At 48.8% G+C, this 13,096-nt stretch overlaps 1 protein-coding gene and 1 long non-coding RNA gene across 7 annotated transcripts in view; one reads left to right on the top strand and one right to left on the bottom strand.

Annotated features, from left to right (window-relative positions):
• The window catches only part of LOC102438001, a 153,893-nt gene that overhangs the window by 105,348 nt on the left and 35,449 nt on the right, over positions 1 to 13,096 (top strand). The gene's annotated exons all lie outside the window — the stretch shown is intronic.
• The window catches only part of MRVI1 (murine retrovirus integration site 1 homolog), a 110,715-nt gene that overhangs the window by 70,267 nt on the left and 27,352 nt on the right, over positions 1 to 13,096 (bottom strand). For 4 of the 6 annotated variants that reach the window (XM_006089618.3, XM_006089621.3, XM_006089617.3 and 1 more), the window contains exon 2: positions 2,185 to 2,342. The exons of the other annotated variants lie outside the window; for them this stretch is intronic. In XM_006089618.3, the coding sequence (XP_006089680.1) occupies positions 2,185 to 2,342 (158 nt within the window). The remainder of the gene's footprint in view (positions 1 to 2,184; positions 2,343 to 13,096) is intronic. 6 annotated transcript variants of the gene reach the window in all.

The raw sequence follows: 13,096 nt of genomic DNA, 5'->3' as shown, positions 1-13,096 counted from the left end.
GCAAAGGCACAAACAGTCCTTATATCTTCTTGACTTTCAAAAGCACAGAGATAGAATCGTGGCATTTGAAGGCCTTAGAGACCACCCCTCATGTTATAGAAGTCTGCTTTTAGCTCAAGATCATAGGGAGAGTGAGCTGTGGGGACCCCGAATCTGGAGCTTCAGCTATTCAACTAGGGTTCTCTGTCCCTCAACTATGTGGTGGGCTCCTGGAGCCCATCCCCCTGCTTGGCCACCCCTAAAAACTCACCCTCACCTCTGACCCAATGCAGCTGCACCCATGTGTGGTTTGAAGCCATGAAGGTCAGAATGGCCAGCAAGCTTCTGTGCTGTCTGGTTTTGTGCTCCTGAGAGGTGTGAAGAATCTTTTAGAGAAGTTGGGAACCAAGATGAACTGAACTCAATGTAAAAGGATCGCCTCACTGAGGGTGGAATTGCATCTTTGCCCATCTTTTATTATTATTATTTTTAGGAATACTTGTATTCTTGGGGAGCACAGCATGGCAGCTGTTTGGGGGAGCTGCCCAGGATTCCAGAGCTAGGTTTTGCATCAAAATCTGGCTTACAGGCACTACCATTGTTAGTGAAGTGGGAGAGGTCAGGAATAGCCAAGGCAAAGAGTCCAGGGCTGAGTAGGGAGGCTAAGGGGACAGAACCTTGGAAAATAGTGACCTGAAGACAGAAAATAGTGACATTTGACTACAGATGGGAATATTTTGTTCTTGGTAGTCATTCCTTTCTTTAATCTCCAAGTTTTCAGTAGGTGAACACATTTTATGGTTGGTTAAAACTTATAGTCCTCTGTTGGCAATGCTTTGGGGGAATTGTCCACATTTGGTAGGAACTGCAGTAGGAGAGGGGCAGAGCACTGAGTTTGGGGAAGGCCAGCGGTCACCGCAGAGGAGCAGTCTGGAGCCATTAAGAGTAAATGAGGAGCAGCGCCCCATGGTCCAAGACATTCCTGGGAGGGGGGCTCAATAAAACTCTGAGCTGGCTGCCTTCAGCCAAAGACATGGGGGCTTGGCCCACCGTCACTTAGAAATTCAAGAATTCCCAAGGCTGCCAAGTTCTGCAACAGCATGAGCTTGGGACATGGAGATACAAGAGGCCAATCTTTCCTAAGTATTTATTATCTAAGTTCCCAGAGTTATGATGTGTAAGAAAACAAATGTCATCTTAACATGAAAACATTCACTAAGAATCTTCCCACTTGTCAAATGAATGCTCACTCGTACATTCTTCCCTCACTTAGCAAGTGTCTATCCCTTCTGGCTGAGGGCAGCTGGGATGACTGTCAGATATAACAGGATCATACGAGTTCAGTGCAAAGTCAAAGAAAACAAGGTTGGAGAACTTCACATGCAAGGTCTTGGATCAATGAGGAGCAGATGGAGCTGGATTAGTTAACAAATGAAGAACAAAATTATGGAGAGGTGGCGAGATAGGTTATTCACGAGGGGATGATTTGAATATTGAAGGACTGAAAGAGGTCCTTGGGAAGACAAATGAAGATCTCAAACATGAAACAAACAATCTCCAAATGAAGGCTGTACAGTAAAATGTGAAGGAAGTGGCATCAAGTGAATAGGTCGTCTTCTTGGTATAAAAGTAAATATACCCACACCAAAATCAACACACTTGATTAATTCTTTGTTCATTCTAAAAAGTGACATATAATCTATACTTCGTAGTATATATAGCTAAGATAACTTGCTTTCATACTTTCATTTGTGCAATGCAATCTCAAATTAACTTATTTTTATACTTTCCTTTTTTTATAATATACTTTTGCTGAAAATCTTGTTCACTATTTATATGAAAATTTGATCTTCATTTTAAGTGACACTTGCTGGTGTTCATGACCCTGCCATGATGAGGTTCTCCTCCAAATCCTTCTCCATTTTAAGAGGGAGCCTACAGGGTTAAGATGGTTTTATGTCCCAGGAAGCCTCAGACACAGCCTAGGAGGCTCCAGTCTCAGGGCATGTGGGGACCTCGAGCAATTCAAAGGAACTTTGTGTGTCTATTCCTCAGTGTGGACACTGCACACCTTCCCCAGCCTCCCAGTGCAGCCTTCACGGGCTGTCGGCAAACCCTCTGGCCAGACCAGACACTATGGCCTCAGCCCAGGGCGTTTGGCTTGGCCCTGTCCAGGCTAGCTGCAGGCAGGGAGGGGGCACTTACTTGGCCGGTGGGGCTCTGAGCTGCCTGTGGCTCTCCGGGGGGCTCCTCGTCCTCGGGAATGTGGGGCATGGCAGCCTTCTGGCAGGACTGGCCGCGGGTGCCCGGAACCTCTGCTGTGTCAGCCCCAAAGATGCTCCAAGAGGCCTGGGCTCCGCAGGCTGAGGAGATGCCAAAAGGACAAGTCAAATCCACTCCCATCCCTGAGCCAAGCCGGGTTCCGTTTCCGGGGGTCATGAGCCACAGAGAGAGCCTGCCTCAGTTTGCGTCAACACCAGAAGTGGGAATGGAGGGCCTTTGGAATTGCATTTCCTCCTGTTCACTAGCTCTGTTTACAAAGTCAGAGGTGGCCTTAGAGATTTTGCATCTAATTTGGTCCTTTCAGTAAACACAGCTATCCTGGGAGGGAGAAAAGTGCTTCAGCCTCCTCAAAGCCATAACTAATGGAGGACACTCCATAGGGATCGCTCTACTTATCTGCCATTTATTGAGCACCTACTGGGTGCCAGGCACTATCCTAGGGGCATTATCAACATTGCCTAATTTAATCCTCACAATGACCACTAATACCGGCATCAATATTCACATTTCATAGATGAAAAAACTGCTTCAGAGAGTGGCAGCCATTTGGTTCTCATAAAGAACCAAGCATTTGAATCCAGATCTTCCTGATTTTGAGGCCAGGGCTCTCTCCACTACACCACACAGCCTTCCTTGGCTGAGTGGGGGAAGAGGAAGGCATGGTGTTTCCTGACTTCCTGCCCCATGGCTCGCCTCACACCCTTTAGCAGCCCTTCTAACCCTCAGTGGGGGGCTCTGTCACTCGTGAACAGACTTCATTGGGCCTGTCAGCCCTGCTAAAGCCATGATTCTGGAGGCCTGGTCTGGGTGGATCTCATGTGCCTTGTGCAGTGTTCGCCGCAGAAACCTTGGGTTGCCTCCCCCAAACCAGGCTTACCCCCTCCCCATGGTGTAGCAGCCTTGAGGTCCTGCTGGATTGATCCCAATTAGCATAATCCCATCCATCTTGCCACAGTGATTGGCTCAGGGACAGACAATAGATTTAGCTTAAGCCAATGAGCATGTGGCAGTGTTTGGGGGCCCAGATGTTTTCTCTTGCCCTGGGTGGTAGAGTGTGCAGATGTGAGGCTGGTGCTGCTGATGCCATTTTGCTTCCATGAGGAAGGACAGACTGAAGATAAAACTGACACATAGAGCCGGGGGCAGAGCCAACAGACCTGCAGAGAAATGGATCTGGAGCCCTGATAAAAACTGACCTGCAGGCTGAACTCTTTCTAAACTAGCCAGTTACACAAACAATTTTTTTAGTGTTTAAGTCAATTCAGGTTGGGTTTACTTGTAACTGCTAACTTGTAACTCCTATACTGTCACTTGTAACCATTAACCGCTCTTTCAAGTTTCTTGCCAGTCAAGGGGCCTAGGACCATGATCTCTCCAACAGACCTGAGCCAATGGGTCTGGCTCCTCTGCTTCCTCCTGGAAAAGGAGACCAGTGATGTCGGGCTCCACTGGAGAGACAGGATAGCAAGGTAGAAAGAGCATAAGCTTTGAAACCAGATTCCTGGGTTCGAGACCCCTCTCTGCCACTCAGTGGCTGTGTGGCCTTGAACGTTGGTTTCACCTCTGAGCCTCGGTTTCCTAGTCAGGGAAACAGAGATAAGAATGCCTCCCAGATAGGACTGTTCCAAGGATGAAATGGGGTAGAGTACCCAGCATGCAGTAGTGCTCACAGAGGCCATGTAGCTGCAGGAGGTCTGCAGCCCAGGAACCTTGGCCAGTCCAGAGACTCGGCCTGGCCTCTTCCCACCTCTAAACTCCTTCAGGTCCCTTTCCCCTAGTGGAGTGTGGACACCTTCACGGACATCAGAACCAACAATCAGCCTGGTTCTACAATTTCAGAGGTTCCCTGCTCTGCTGGACGGCAAATGAAAACCACCAGACTCTGGGTTATCTTTAGATCCTGTCCTCGGCCACAGTCAGGGGGCTGCTGGACACACATGCAGAGAACAAAGGACACTCTCATGTACTGAGCACCTACTATGTCCTGGGTCTTATGCAAGGTACAGACTGCTGGAGGCTGCAGGAGGAAGAAGCAGAAAGCCTTGCCACCTCCCATAATATGAGGTACTGCCCATGCCCACACCTGACACATGTACCTCGGACTGAGCTCCCGGATGCAGGCAAGAGGTCTGATTCCTCATGGGTAACCAGAAGATTTAGCCAAAATTTTTTGTTGCTTTGTATTTAAAGTCTAGAGAACTTCCACCCTTGGGTTGGTTGATGTGACTATCATCTTGACTTGTCATTCTCTGCAGTGGAAAGGTAGTCCCATTCATCTCTGAAACAGTGTGGGTGACCCCTACTGGACAGCTCAAGAAATCTCATCTCAAGTAGACTGAACTGAGCATTCATTCATTCATTCATTCACTCAACACAAGCATTGACTTTACATCCACTCTACCAAGCCCTGTGCTAGGTGCTGGTGACATAAAGATGATAAAGATGTGGTCTTGGCCTTCAGTAGGAACAGAGTCCAGTGGCAGGAGGCAGTTGGGAAACAGCATAATGGGATAAATAGTTTGAAAGTGAGAAGTTGCAGGATCCCAGAAAAAGGTTCCTAACTATGGAAATTATGATGGATGGAATATAGTGAAGATTCTACATTAGAAATGGTGTTTGAGCTGAGCCATGAACACTGAAATGCTGAATGAAATTTATCTGAACAGACTGGCTGGAGGCCCAGAGGAGGTGAGACAGGAAGGGAGAATCCATGCTGGACAGATAGAACCTGGCTCTCGAGAATGAGAGCTATGGGGCCAGGTCATGCTGTCTCCATCCTAAATGGTCACTATGGGACTAAATTGAGCTTTGTAGTTGCCCAAGGGTGAGCTCTGTGATTAATTTCTATCATCTTTACTCAGACTTCAGCAGCAGCAATATCAGTGGTGCTGGTAGCAAGGTAGCAAGAGTACCCACAAACCCCAATTCTATCAGGGAAGTTGGCTGCACCTCCCAAGAAACCACTTAAAATGATACGTGATGTATGCGCAGGTCCAGGTCCAGGCTGTCTTAATAGGAGTATGATTTCCAAAACATGGGAAACGACAGTCCCATTTTTTTCTTTATGTCTTAATCTGCACAAAGCATATTGTGCTCTGCATGCTGTGAAGGATCAGATAAATTGGTAATGTTCAAAAAAGGGAAGCAGGATGTAGGGAGACAAGAAGTCGTGTTTAAAGTACTAAAGATCTTTAGGAAAAGAGAAGGTACAGGGAGAAATCAGTCTCTTCTCAGATATTTGAAAGCCATTTGTGTAGTCCTGTTGTTCCCAAAAGACAGGTTCATGAACAATGACTGAAAGGCCAGATCAAAGCAAGGGAAAGCTTTCTAATGGTCGGAACATCTGAAGGTGCAATGGACTGCTCCTTAAGGCAGTAAGCTCCCTGTTCCGGGGAGAGTTTCAGCAAAGGCTGTGACAAGGGTCACAGGATTCCTACCCACTTCAGGGGTCTTTTCCAACCCTGGATGCCCCTAATATCCTGTACTCTTTCTAGTCCCGATAAACCACAGATTTGACATTCCCATCCTATACTCCTTAAGACATATCTTAATTCAGTTCCTGGGTCAGAAAGCAAAGTAAAACAGAAACGAAGTAAGTCAGACAAGCCCTGAAAGGTGTCAGCTGCGGCAGGATAAAGCAGAGTAGAGGCTGGCTAGGTCCCACACTTGACAAATCGGAACCCCGGGCTCCTCAAGGGGCGTCCCAGCAACCGCGCCTGCCCAGGCCATTCCCACGCTGCTCCTGCCCCTTTGTTTTCTCTCCCTCCCATTATTATAAACTTGCTGCTTAAAATAGCAAGGTAACAGCAGAGTCCCGCCCCCGGGGTGACATCTGGGTTCTGCGGGAGTTCGTGGGCACTCGGACCTCACATCCATCACAGCAAAGTTTAGAATACAATCTCCAGGAAGTGGTGATCTAGAGCACCAACCCATAAAAGGGAAAAATATTTAGTCATGTTTGGTCTCCAGCCTCTCCTTCTTTAATGCATTTTCAAGGCCCTTCTTGCTGCCTCTCAGGCCTGGTCAGTAAAGGGTTAGGTGAGTCATTAGCCAATCAGCTCTTTGGATGCTACTCATTCTGCCCCCAGCCAGTGTTTAAGTTTAACCTGGCCCACTTTACAGGAAGGAAAACTGAGGTGCAGAGAAGGGAAGCAACTTCACTGGGTCCAGTTAGCTTTGTATCTGGTGCAAATTATCTACGAGGCTCTGTTGGTAAAAGTATCTAATCATTTGTGTAACTGAAAAGGCCAACAGTTTCTGAACCATATTTAAATATGTTATCTGCCCATGGACATCCCATGAGAGAAAGCAAACTAACATATTTTTTTTATTCGTTCACTCATCAGGCATTTCTAGGTTGCCTACTGAGTATCTGACAATAAGAGTATGATTTCAACTGCATTTCAAGTGCTATGTTATTTAACCCCTGTGAGGTGGGTTTTATTGTTTCCGTTTTGTATATTAAGGAACTGAGAAACAGAGAGGTGCAGCAACTTGCTCAAGATCACACAGCTAATAAGTGGCAGGCCAATGATTATAACCCAGGAGAGTCTGATTCCAAGGCCCGTTATCTTCCCCTCTTCTACTCCACCCCCTCCACCAGGAGTTCTGCTGGACTGTAGCAGCAGGACCCAGTATGAGCACCTGCCCCATGAGAACTGGAGTGTGCATTCCCCGTGGGGCTAAGGATAGGTGATGGGGCAGGGAAAGAAGCAGCAGGTGGTCAAGCCAGAGGTCTTATGAGGGCAAAACAGAGGCCCCACAGTTTGAGGTTGTATGACCCACATTGTGGGGGTGCAAACCCACCTCTTCATTTATCTGTCTGGCTATCCACCCATTTACCTATTCTCCTGACTTTTCCATTTACACAACTATACGTTAGTTTTCCATCCAACCTTTCACCCCCAGGAAGTCCCATGCCTGTGGCATCAACAGCACAAGCTCTGCCCCTGGTAATAGCGTCTGCAGGACTCTGGGGGCTGTGGGGAGAGGACAAAGGGCAGGAGAGGGCTGCTCTGACAGAGGGGCTCTACAGGCAGAAGTGTGCCCATCTACAGCTGAAGGAACCCTCCATTCTGCACACTTCCGCTGGGGGTTGGGCTGCCTATGTCCCAGCAAGCATTGGGCCATCGTCAGGAATCATGATTTAGCAAGGGCCAGTACAGAGACCACCCCATCAGTGCTCTCGGCAACCCTGTGAGGTGGGTACCGTGAGCACTATTATTATTAACAGGATGATTAGTCCCATTTTACAGAAGAGGAAACAGAGGCCCGAGGACTTGCCCAGGAGAGGCTGTACGGAAAGTCAGAGCAGGTCAGTCTGCTTCCCCAGCTCCTTGTAGGGCCAAGCCCACCTGCTCATCCTATCACAATGGCCCCAAGGATGCCTCTCCCAGAGCCTTGTGGCAACCCAGAAGACACTACACCCTCTCTGAAACCACCGTGGCCAGGAGCACAGCCCACAAGCCGAGCGTCTCTCCTATTCTCTCATGAATCTATGGGTGTCCGGGGAAGAGCCAAGGCCCTTCTGGTAAACAATGGGTTAACCCAGACTCGACTGACCTTTTTGGAATGACTCAGAATTCTCAGAAGGGAGTTTTTTTGTTCTTCCAGCTTTGAATTTTTGCTTTCATTTTAGCAACACAAAGAATTTGAAAGAGATTAGGTTGCTATTAATATCACTGGTCTATGTCTAGATGAAGAATTGGATGGAGCGGATTGTTTGGAGTGGCTGCACACACGTCTCTCAGTCCCTCTGCAGCCTCGGGGATGACGGTGGGCCAGTGGAGATGGGTCAGTCCTGCCCCTGCTCCCATCGCACAGGTCCAGACAGAGGCGAGGGCTTGACCAAAGCCATGCCTGTGGATGAGGGGCAGTCAGGAAACCCCGGGCCCAGGGTCTAGTTTAGTAAATGATCCGTGAATGTGTCCATGCTGTCAAAGCAGGAGTCCTTGGGCAAAGCCTTCCAGTTCTTCTTCCTCTCATGGTCATTCTCATGGGAAAGAGAGAGTGCTCCCTGCTCCCTGTGCTCACCCCACGGCCATCCTGAATAGATTTGGAGACTCTCCTGGGGCATCAAATATCAGTTCAAAGTGCTGAGAGGCACCTCTGTGGGTCCCTGGGCCTGGCCAACTGCAGAGCTGGGTCCTGTACCCCTACGAGGCAGTCCGAATGGGGGTCCACCTCAGGATGGCCCCATCCCGCTTCCTAAAGTCAGCATGCTTCGAGGGGGCTTTGGAACTTGGAAGAAGGGGTTCTAATTCTCCCTCTGCCTCTTCCTTGCTGGATCCGTCTTTCCCAGCCTCAGTTTACTCACCTGTAAAATGGAGATAATAGTACCTGTCTTTTAGGGTTGTTGTCAGGATTAAATGAGGAAATACATGCAGGTGCCAGCTTGCACTCAGTGAGTTCCATTCCCACTCTCTGAGTGAGGCGGCTGAGTTCTCTTAGCCACAGCATCATCAAGACCCAACCAGGAGACATGGTCCAGGCCTGGCCAGGGCTTCTCCTCTGTGCTGACAAGTAGATAAAAGACCACCAGGCATGACTGGAACTAAGCTCGCCAGGGGCCATGCATCTGGTGATGCTAACATCCTCTCCGCTGCTGGGCAGCAGTGGCTGCAGGTGGTGGGCTTAGCGAGAGAGGATACAGTGGCCAGTCCCAGGTCTGTGCTACGGTCCATCCTGGTGGAGCAAGGGTGGGGTGCAGAAGGGCAGAAGGAGAAAGGGGAGCAGGAGGGAACAGAGGGACTTCCCTAATGACTTCTCATCCTCCACACAGCCCCTCTGATCCAGGAGCTGGGAGCACTGGGGCTGCGGCCTGAGGGTGCTTTGGCCTGAGGGTGCTTCGGTGAGGCTGGCCTTGAGCATGCCCCCGCCCCCGGAGTCTGCACCCTCCTGCCATGCTCCCCAGCCCCGAGGATCTCTTGCAGGCTCTGTTGGCTGGGAGTGCCTTCCTCCCTGATTCAGAACCCGTTCTAGCCCTGGAAGTGAGCCAGCATCTTCTCAGCAGGGCCAGGGCCACATTTAGGAGGGGAGGCCGGCCAGCTCCCAGAGGAAGAGGTCAGGAGTTAGTATGGTGCTCAGTGGGGGAGGGAGGGGGGAGGCATAGGGGGGCAAGGGGAAGAGGGAGAGATGACACATTTAAAATAGTAACACCCCACCCCCCCTGCCTTGCCCTGCCCCTCACACAAACCGCGAGACCATTCTGTACTCTCTGCCTTGGAAAGGGTTGTAGCAGCAGGAGGTAGAAAGGGAATGTATCTCTGCCTTATATGTCACCAAGGAAAGTGCTCAGACACAAAAAACAGATTTGGGGGGAAACATCTTAAGTAGTGGAAACTCCACCCCCACCCCCCCAAGACTAGTAAAATATTATGGGGCAAGGGAGAGACAGAAGAGGTGGAGCAGAAGCTGTGAGAGGCCACTCTGGCGAGCCCCTGGGAAAAGGGCCTGAGCCTGCTTCCCTGGGGAGAAGGTAAAGATCCCTAAGAGGACGAAATGGCTATTTGGTATGTTGCGATAGATAAGGCCTTTGGACAGCCTGTTTCTTGCACCCTGGGGCAGGGGTGCGGGGAGTGAATAGCACAGTAATCTCTGTGCACCCAGGAGCAGAGTTGTCAGAATGGAAGGTGCTTTAAGAAGCTGATTCAGAGGTTACCCTCCGACCAAGGACTGGCAGAAAGTATGATGGACTTCTTGTCAAATGCCAGCCAGGACAGATGACATTGGGCACCAGCGTACCCCTCACCCCAACTCCCTGACACTCTGACCTTAAATGCCACAATGGAGGAAGAGGAGGATTGGAGAGACCCTGAAATGCCTGGGACCCAGGTTCAACGCATCCTGAAAAATGGTCAAGCCAAGGCCAGACTTCCATCCACCCCACCCGGGCTCCAGCCGTGACCGGAAATAAGCCGGAACATCTCCCCAGGTTTCCTCTCCAGCTCCTTCACTTCAGCAATTCTTTTTTCAAAATAAGTCCACTTGAAAAAAATTTTGCTTCTTAGAAACATGTGCAGTTGCTCAATCGGAGGTGGTTCAAAGGCACCGGGAACAGCAGAACCTATCTGAGCTGCCCATTCAGCTCCCAGCAGAAATAGATCTCATCCGGATCTCATCCGGTTCTCTTTGTTCCAGGCTGCCCAGCAGCCTCCTTTCTGAGTCACTCACTCCAGGGTGCCATGAGTCATCTTCCTGGGGTCAAGGACCACACGGTGTTCCTGGGTCTGCAGGGCTGGCCAGGGCTCCGAGGGGCCATCAGAAAGAGTGGGGGACCGAGGACTGCCTCCTGCGTCCTGGAGCTGGCTCTGCCCTCCCTTGCGTGTGACCTCGGGGGTCCCCCGGCCTGGCCCTTCCAACGTGCGTTTGTTTGGAGCCTCTCCAGTGATGTGCAGGAGCCTGCTTGCAACAGCCCATGAGAGCCAAATGTAAAATGGTCAACAATATTGTGAGCTGGTCGTTAAACACAAACATCACTAAAAATTAAATTACAAGTAAGTTACATTAAATGCGAAGGAAATAAATACCCCAAATAACCATGCTCTGATTATTCGGCTACATTTTACTATTGTCTGTGCTCTTGAGATGATTTGTTTCTAATGGGTCTGTGGTGGAAACGCTAGGTAATGATGTGCTACTGTGCACCTCTTTCCCATTCCATGTTCAGTGATGTGGAGTTAATGCCTTGCAATGAGTCGTGATGGGAGTACTTATACAGTGGGAACCAGCAAATGCTACATATCAAGGCCTTTCTTCCCTCGGAGAGCTGGCTGTTAAGCACTTACTAGCACACCACAGAGCCTCTCCTCCTCACCCCTACCAGGGCGCAGAAGGAATGCAGATGACTTTAATCTTAACCCACGACAGTATAGTTATAGAGATTTGATTGCCAACTGTCTTTGGATAACTCTTCCTGTTTGTACAATGGGCCCCTCCCACTCACCAAGTCCCAGACAGAAACCACCATTTCTCCCCCTCCCCAGCTCTGCCCTCCCCCAAGCTCACTCTGCCTGGGCCCTCATGAATGACACCCAAGCTAAAAACCTGGAAGTCATTACCCTCCCTCTCATCACCCTTGCCTCCCTCAGTTACACTGAGTCCTGTCAATCCTAGTCAGAAAGTCTTTGATCACCTCCCACTTCCCACTTCCCATGGCCACACCCCGGCCATGACTCTACCCCTCTGTTATTGCAACAGCCTCATTGGTTTCCTCACCTCTGGTCTGGCCCTTCCAACCACCCTCCACAAGACACCAGAGCAGTCTCTCTAAAACATAATTTGGATCCTCTTTTCCCTTCTTAAAATCTTTGAGGACTCATGTTTTTCCATGGAACCAATTCTAAGTTAAGACCCTCGCCCTTCTCTCTGGCCTCATCTCCTATTTCACCCTTGATACCCTTATGCTTCCACCACAATGGACCAACAACCAACCTCCAAACAAACCCTGCTTTTTCACGCTCTTTGCACATATCTTTTTGCCTATGCCTGGGCCCCCTTCCTTCCCCTTTCTATAACTGATGAACTCCTACTCAGCCAAGAACCCGTTCAAAATATCCCCTTCCTCATAAACCCTCTCCACCTCTTCACCCCAGGAAAAGCTACTTCCTTCCCGTTTCCTATGGCTGCTCTAACACATTACCACAAATTTGGTGTCTTAAAAGAACATAAATTTATTACCTTTCAATTCAGGGGGTTGGGATTCCAAAATCAGTCTCAGTGGGGTAAAACCAGAGTATCAGCAGGGCTGTGTTCCCTCTGCAGGCTCTAGGAGAGAACCCATTTCCTGGCTTTTCCAGATTCTAGAGGCTGCCTACATTCCTTGGCTGGTGGCCCTTTCTCCGTCATCAAAGCCAGCGGTGTAGTATCTTTTCTCCTCTCTGACCTCTGCTTCCATCCTCACATTTCCTTCTAGTCTGGCTTTGACCAGCCTGCCTCCTCCTTGTAAGCACTCTTGGGATTACATTGGGCCATTGCAGATAATCTCTCAATCCAAGGATCCTTACTTTAATCATATTTGCAATGCTCCTTTCTCTATTTAAGGTCACACGCACAGGTTCCAGGGACTGGGCCTTAGACATCTTGGCAGGGGGCAGGAGGGTTATTCAGTTCATCACACTTCTCTACTCTCCCAGAGCACTTTGCACAGACCTCAGTTCAGCTAGAATTTGAGTACCTCAACAGCAGGGACTATACTTTTATTCATATTTTTATAACTATTTTTAAATATTTTTTAAATTTATCTAGTACTGTGCCATGCTTTCTACATACATAATCTCATTTAATCATTGTAGTGCCCTGGACAACAGCAATGAGAGCTGGTATTAATTGCGTAGGGACTGTCTGCCAGGAAAGTGTAAACTCTTATTGTGCTTCATCTCCCTGAATTCTAACAGTAGTCCTAAGCAGTGGGTACCATTTTTACCCACACTTTACAGAAGAGGAAACAAAGTCAGGTAACTTGCTGATGATCATATTTATTAGACAGTGGAGACAAGATAAATGACAAAAATAAAATAGGTAGTCATGTGAAGAATCAGAGATTATGAATGAGAGAGGAACCTTTAAGATCCTCCAGTCCAGAGTCCTCATTTTAACCTTTTATCTTCTCTGAGTCCATGTATAGTGCCCTTTTATTAAAAATACTGCTAAATACTACAAAATAAAAATCATGTCCTAGACTGTGGGCTCCTTGAAGTCAAGGGCAGTATATATTCACCTCTCAGGGTTTCTTGAATAGATGGATGAATGAATGAAAATATGTCGTACACTTGGTGATACAGAAAGGTTAAGAGAGCAAACCCTGGTTGTTGAGGAAGCCTTGGGAAGTCCAGTG

Source organism: Myotis lucifugus, unplaced genomic scaffold (genome assembly GCF_000147115.1).
Source record: "Myotis lucifugus unplaced genomic scaffold, Myoluc2.0 scaffold_61, whole genome shotgun sequence".
NCBI lineage: Eukaryota > Metazoa > Chordata > Mammalia > Chiroptera > Vespertilionidae > Myotis > Myotis lucifugus.
The sequence above is the reverse complement of the archived record's forward strand: the minus strand, read 5'-3'. Positions and strand labels throughout refer to the sequence as shown.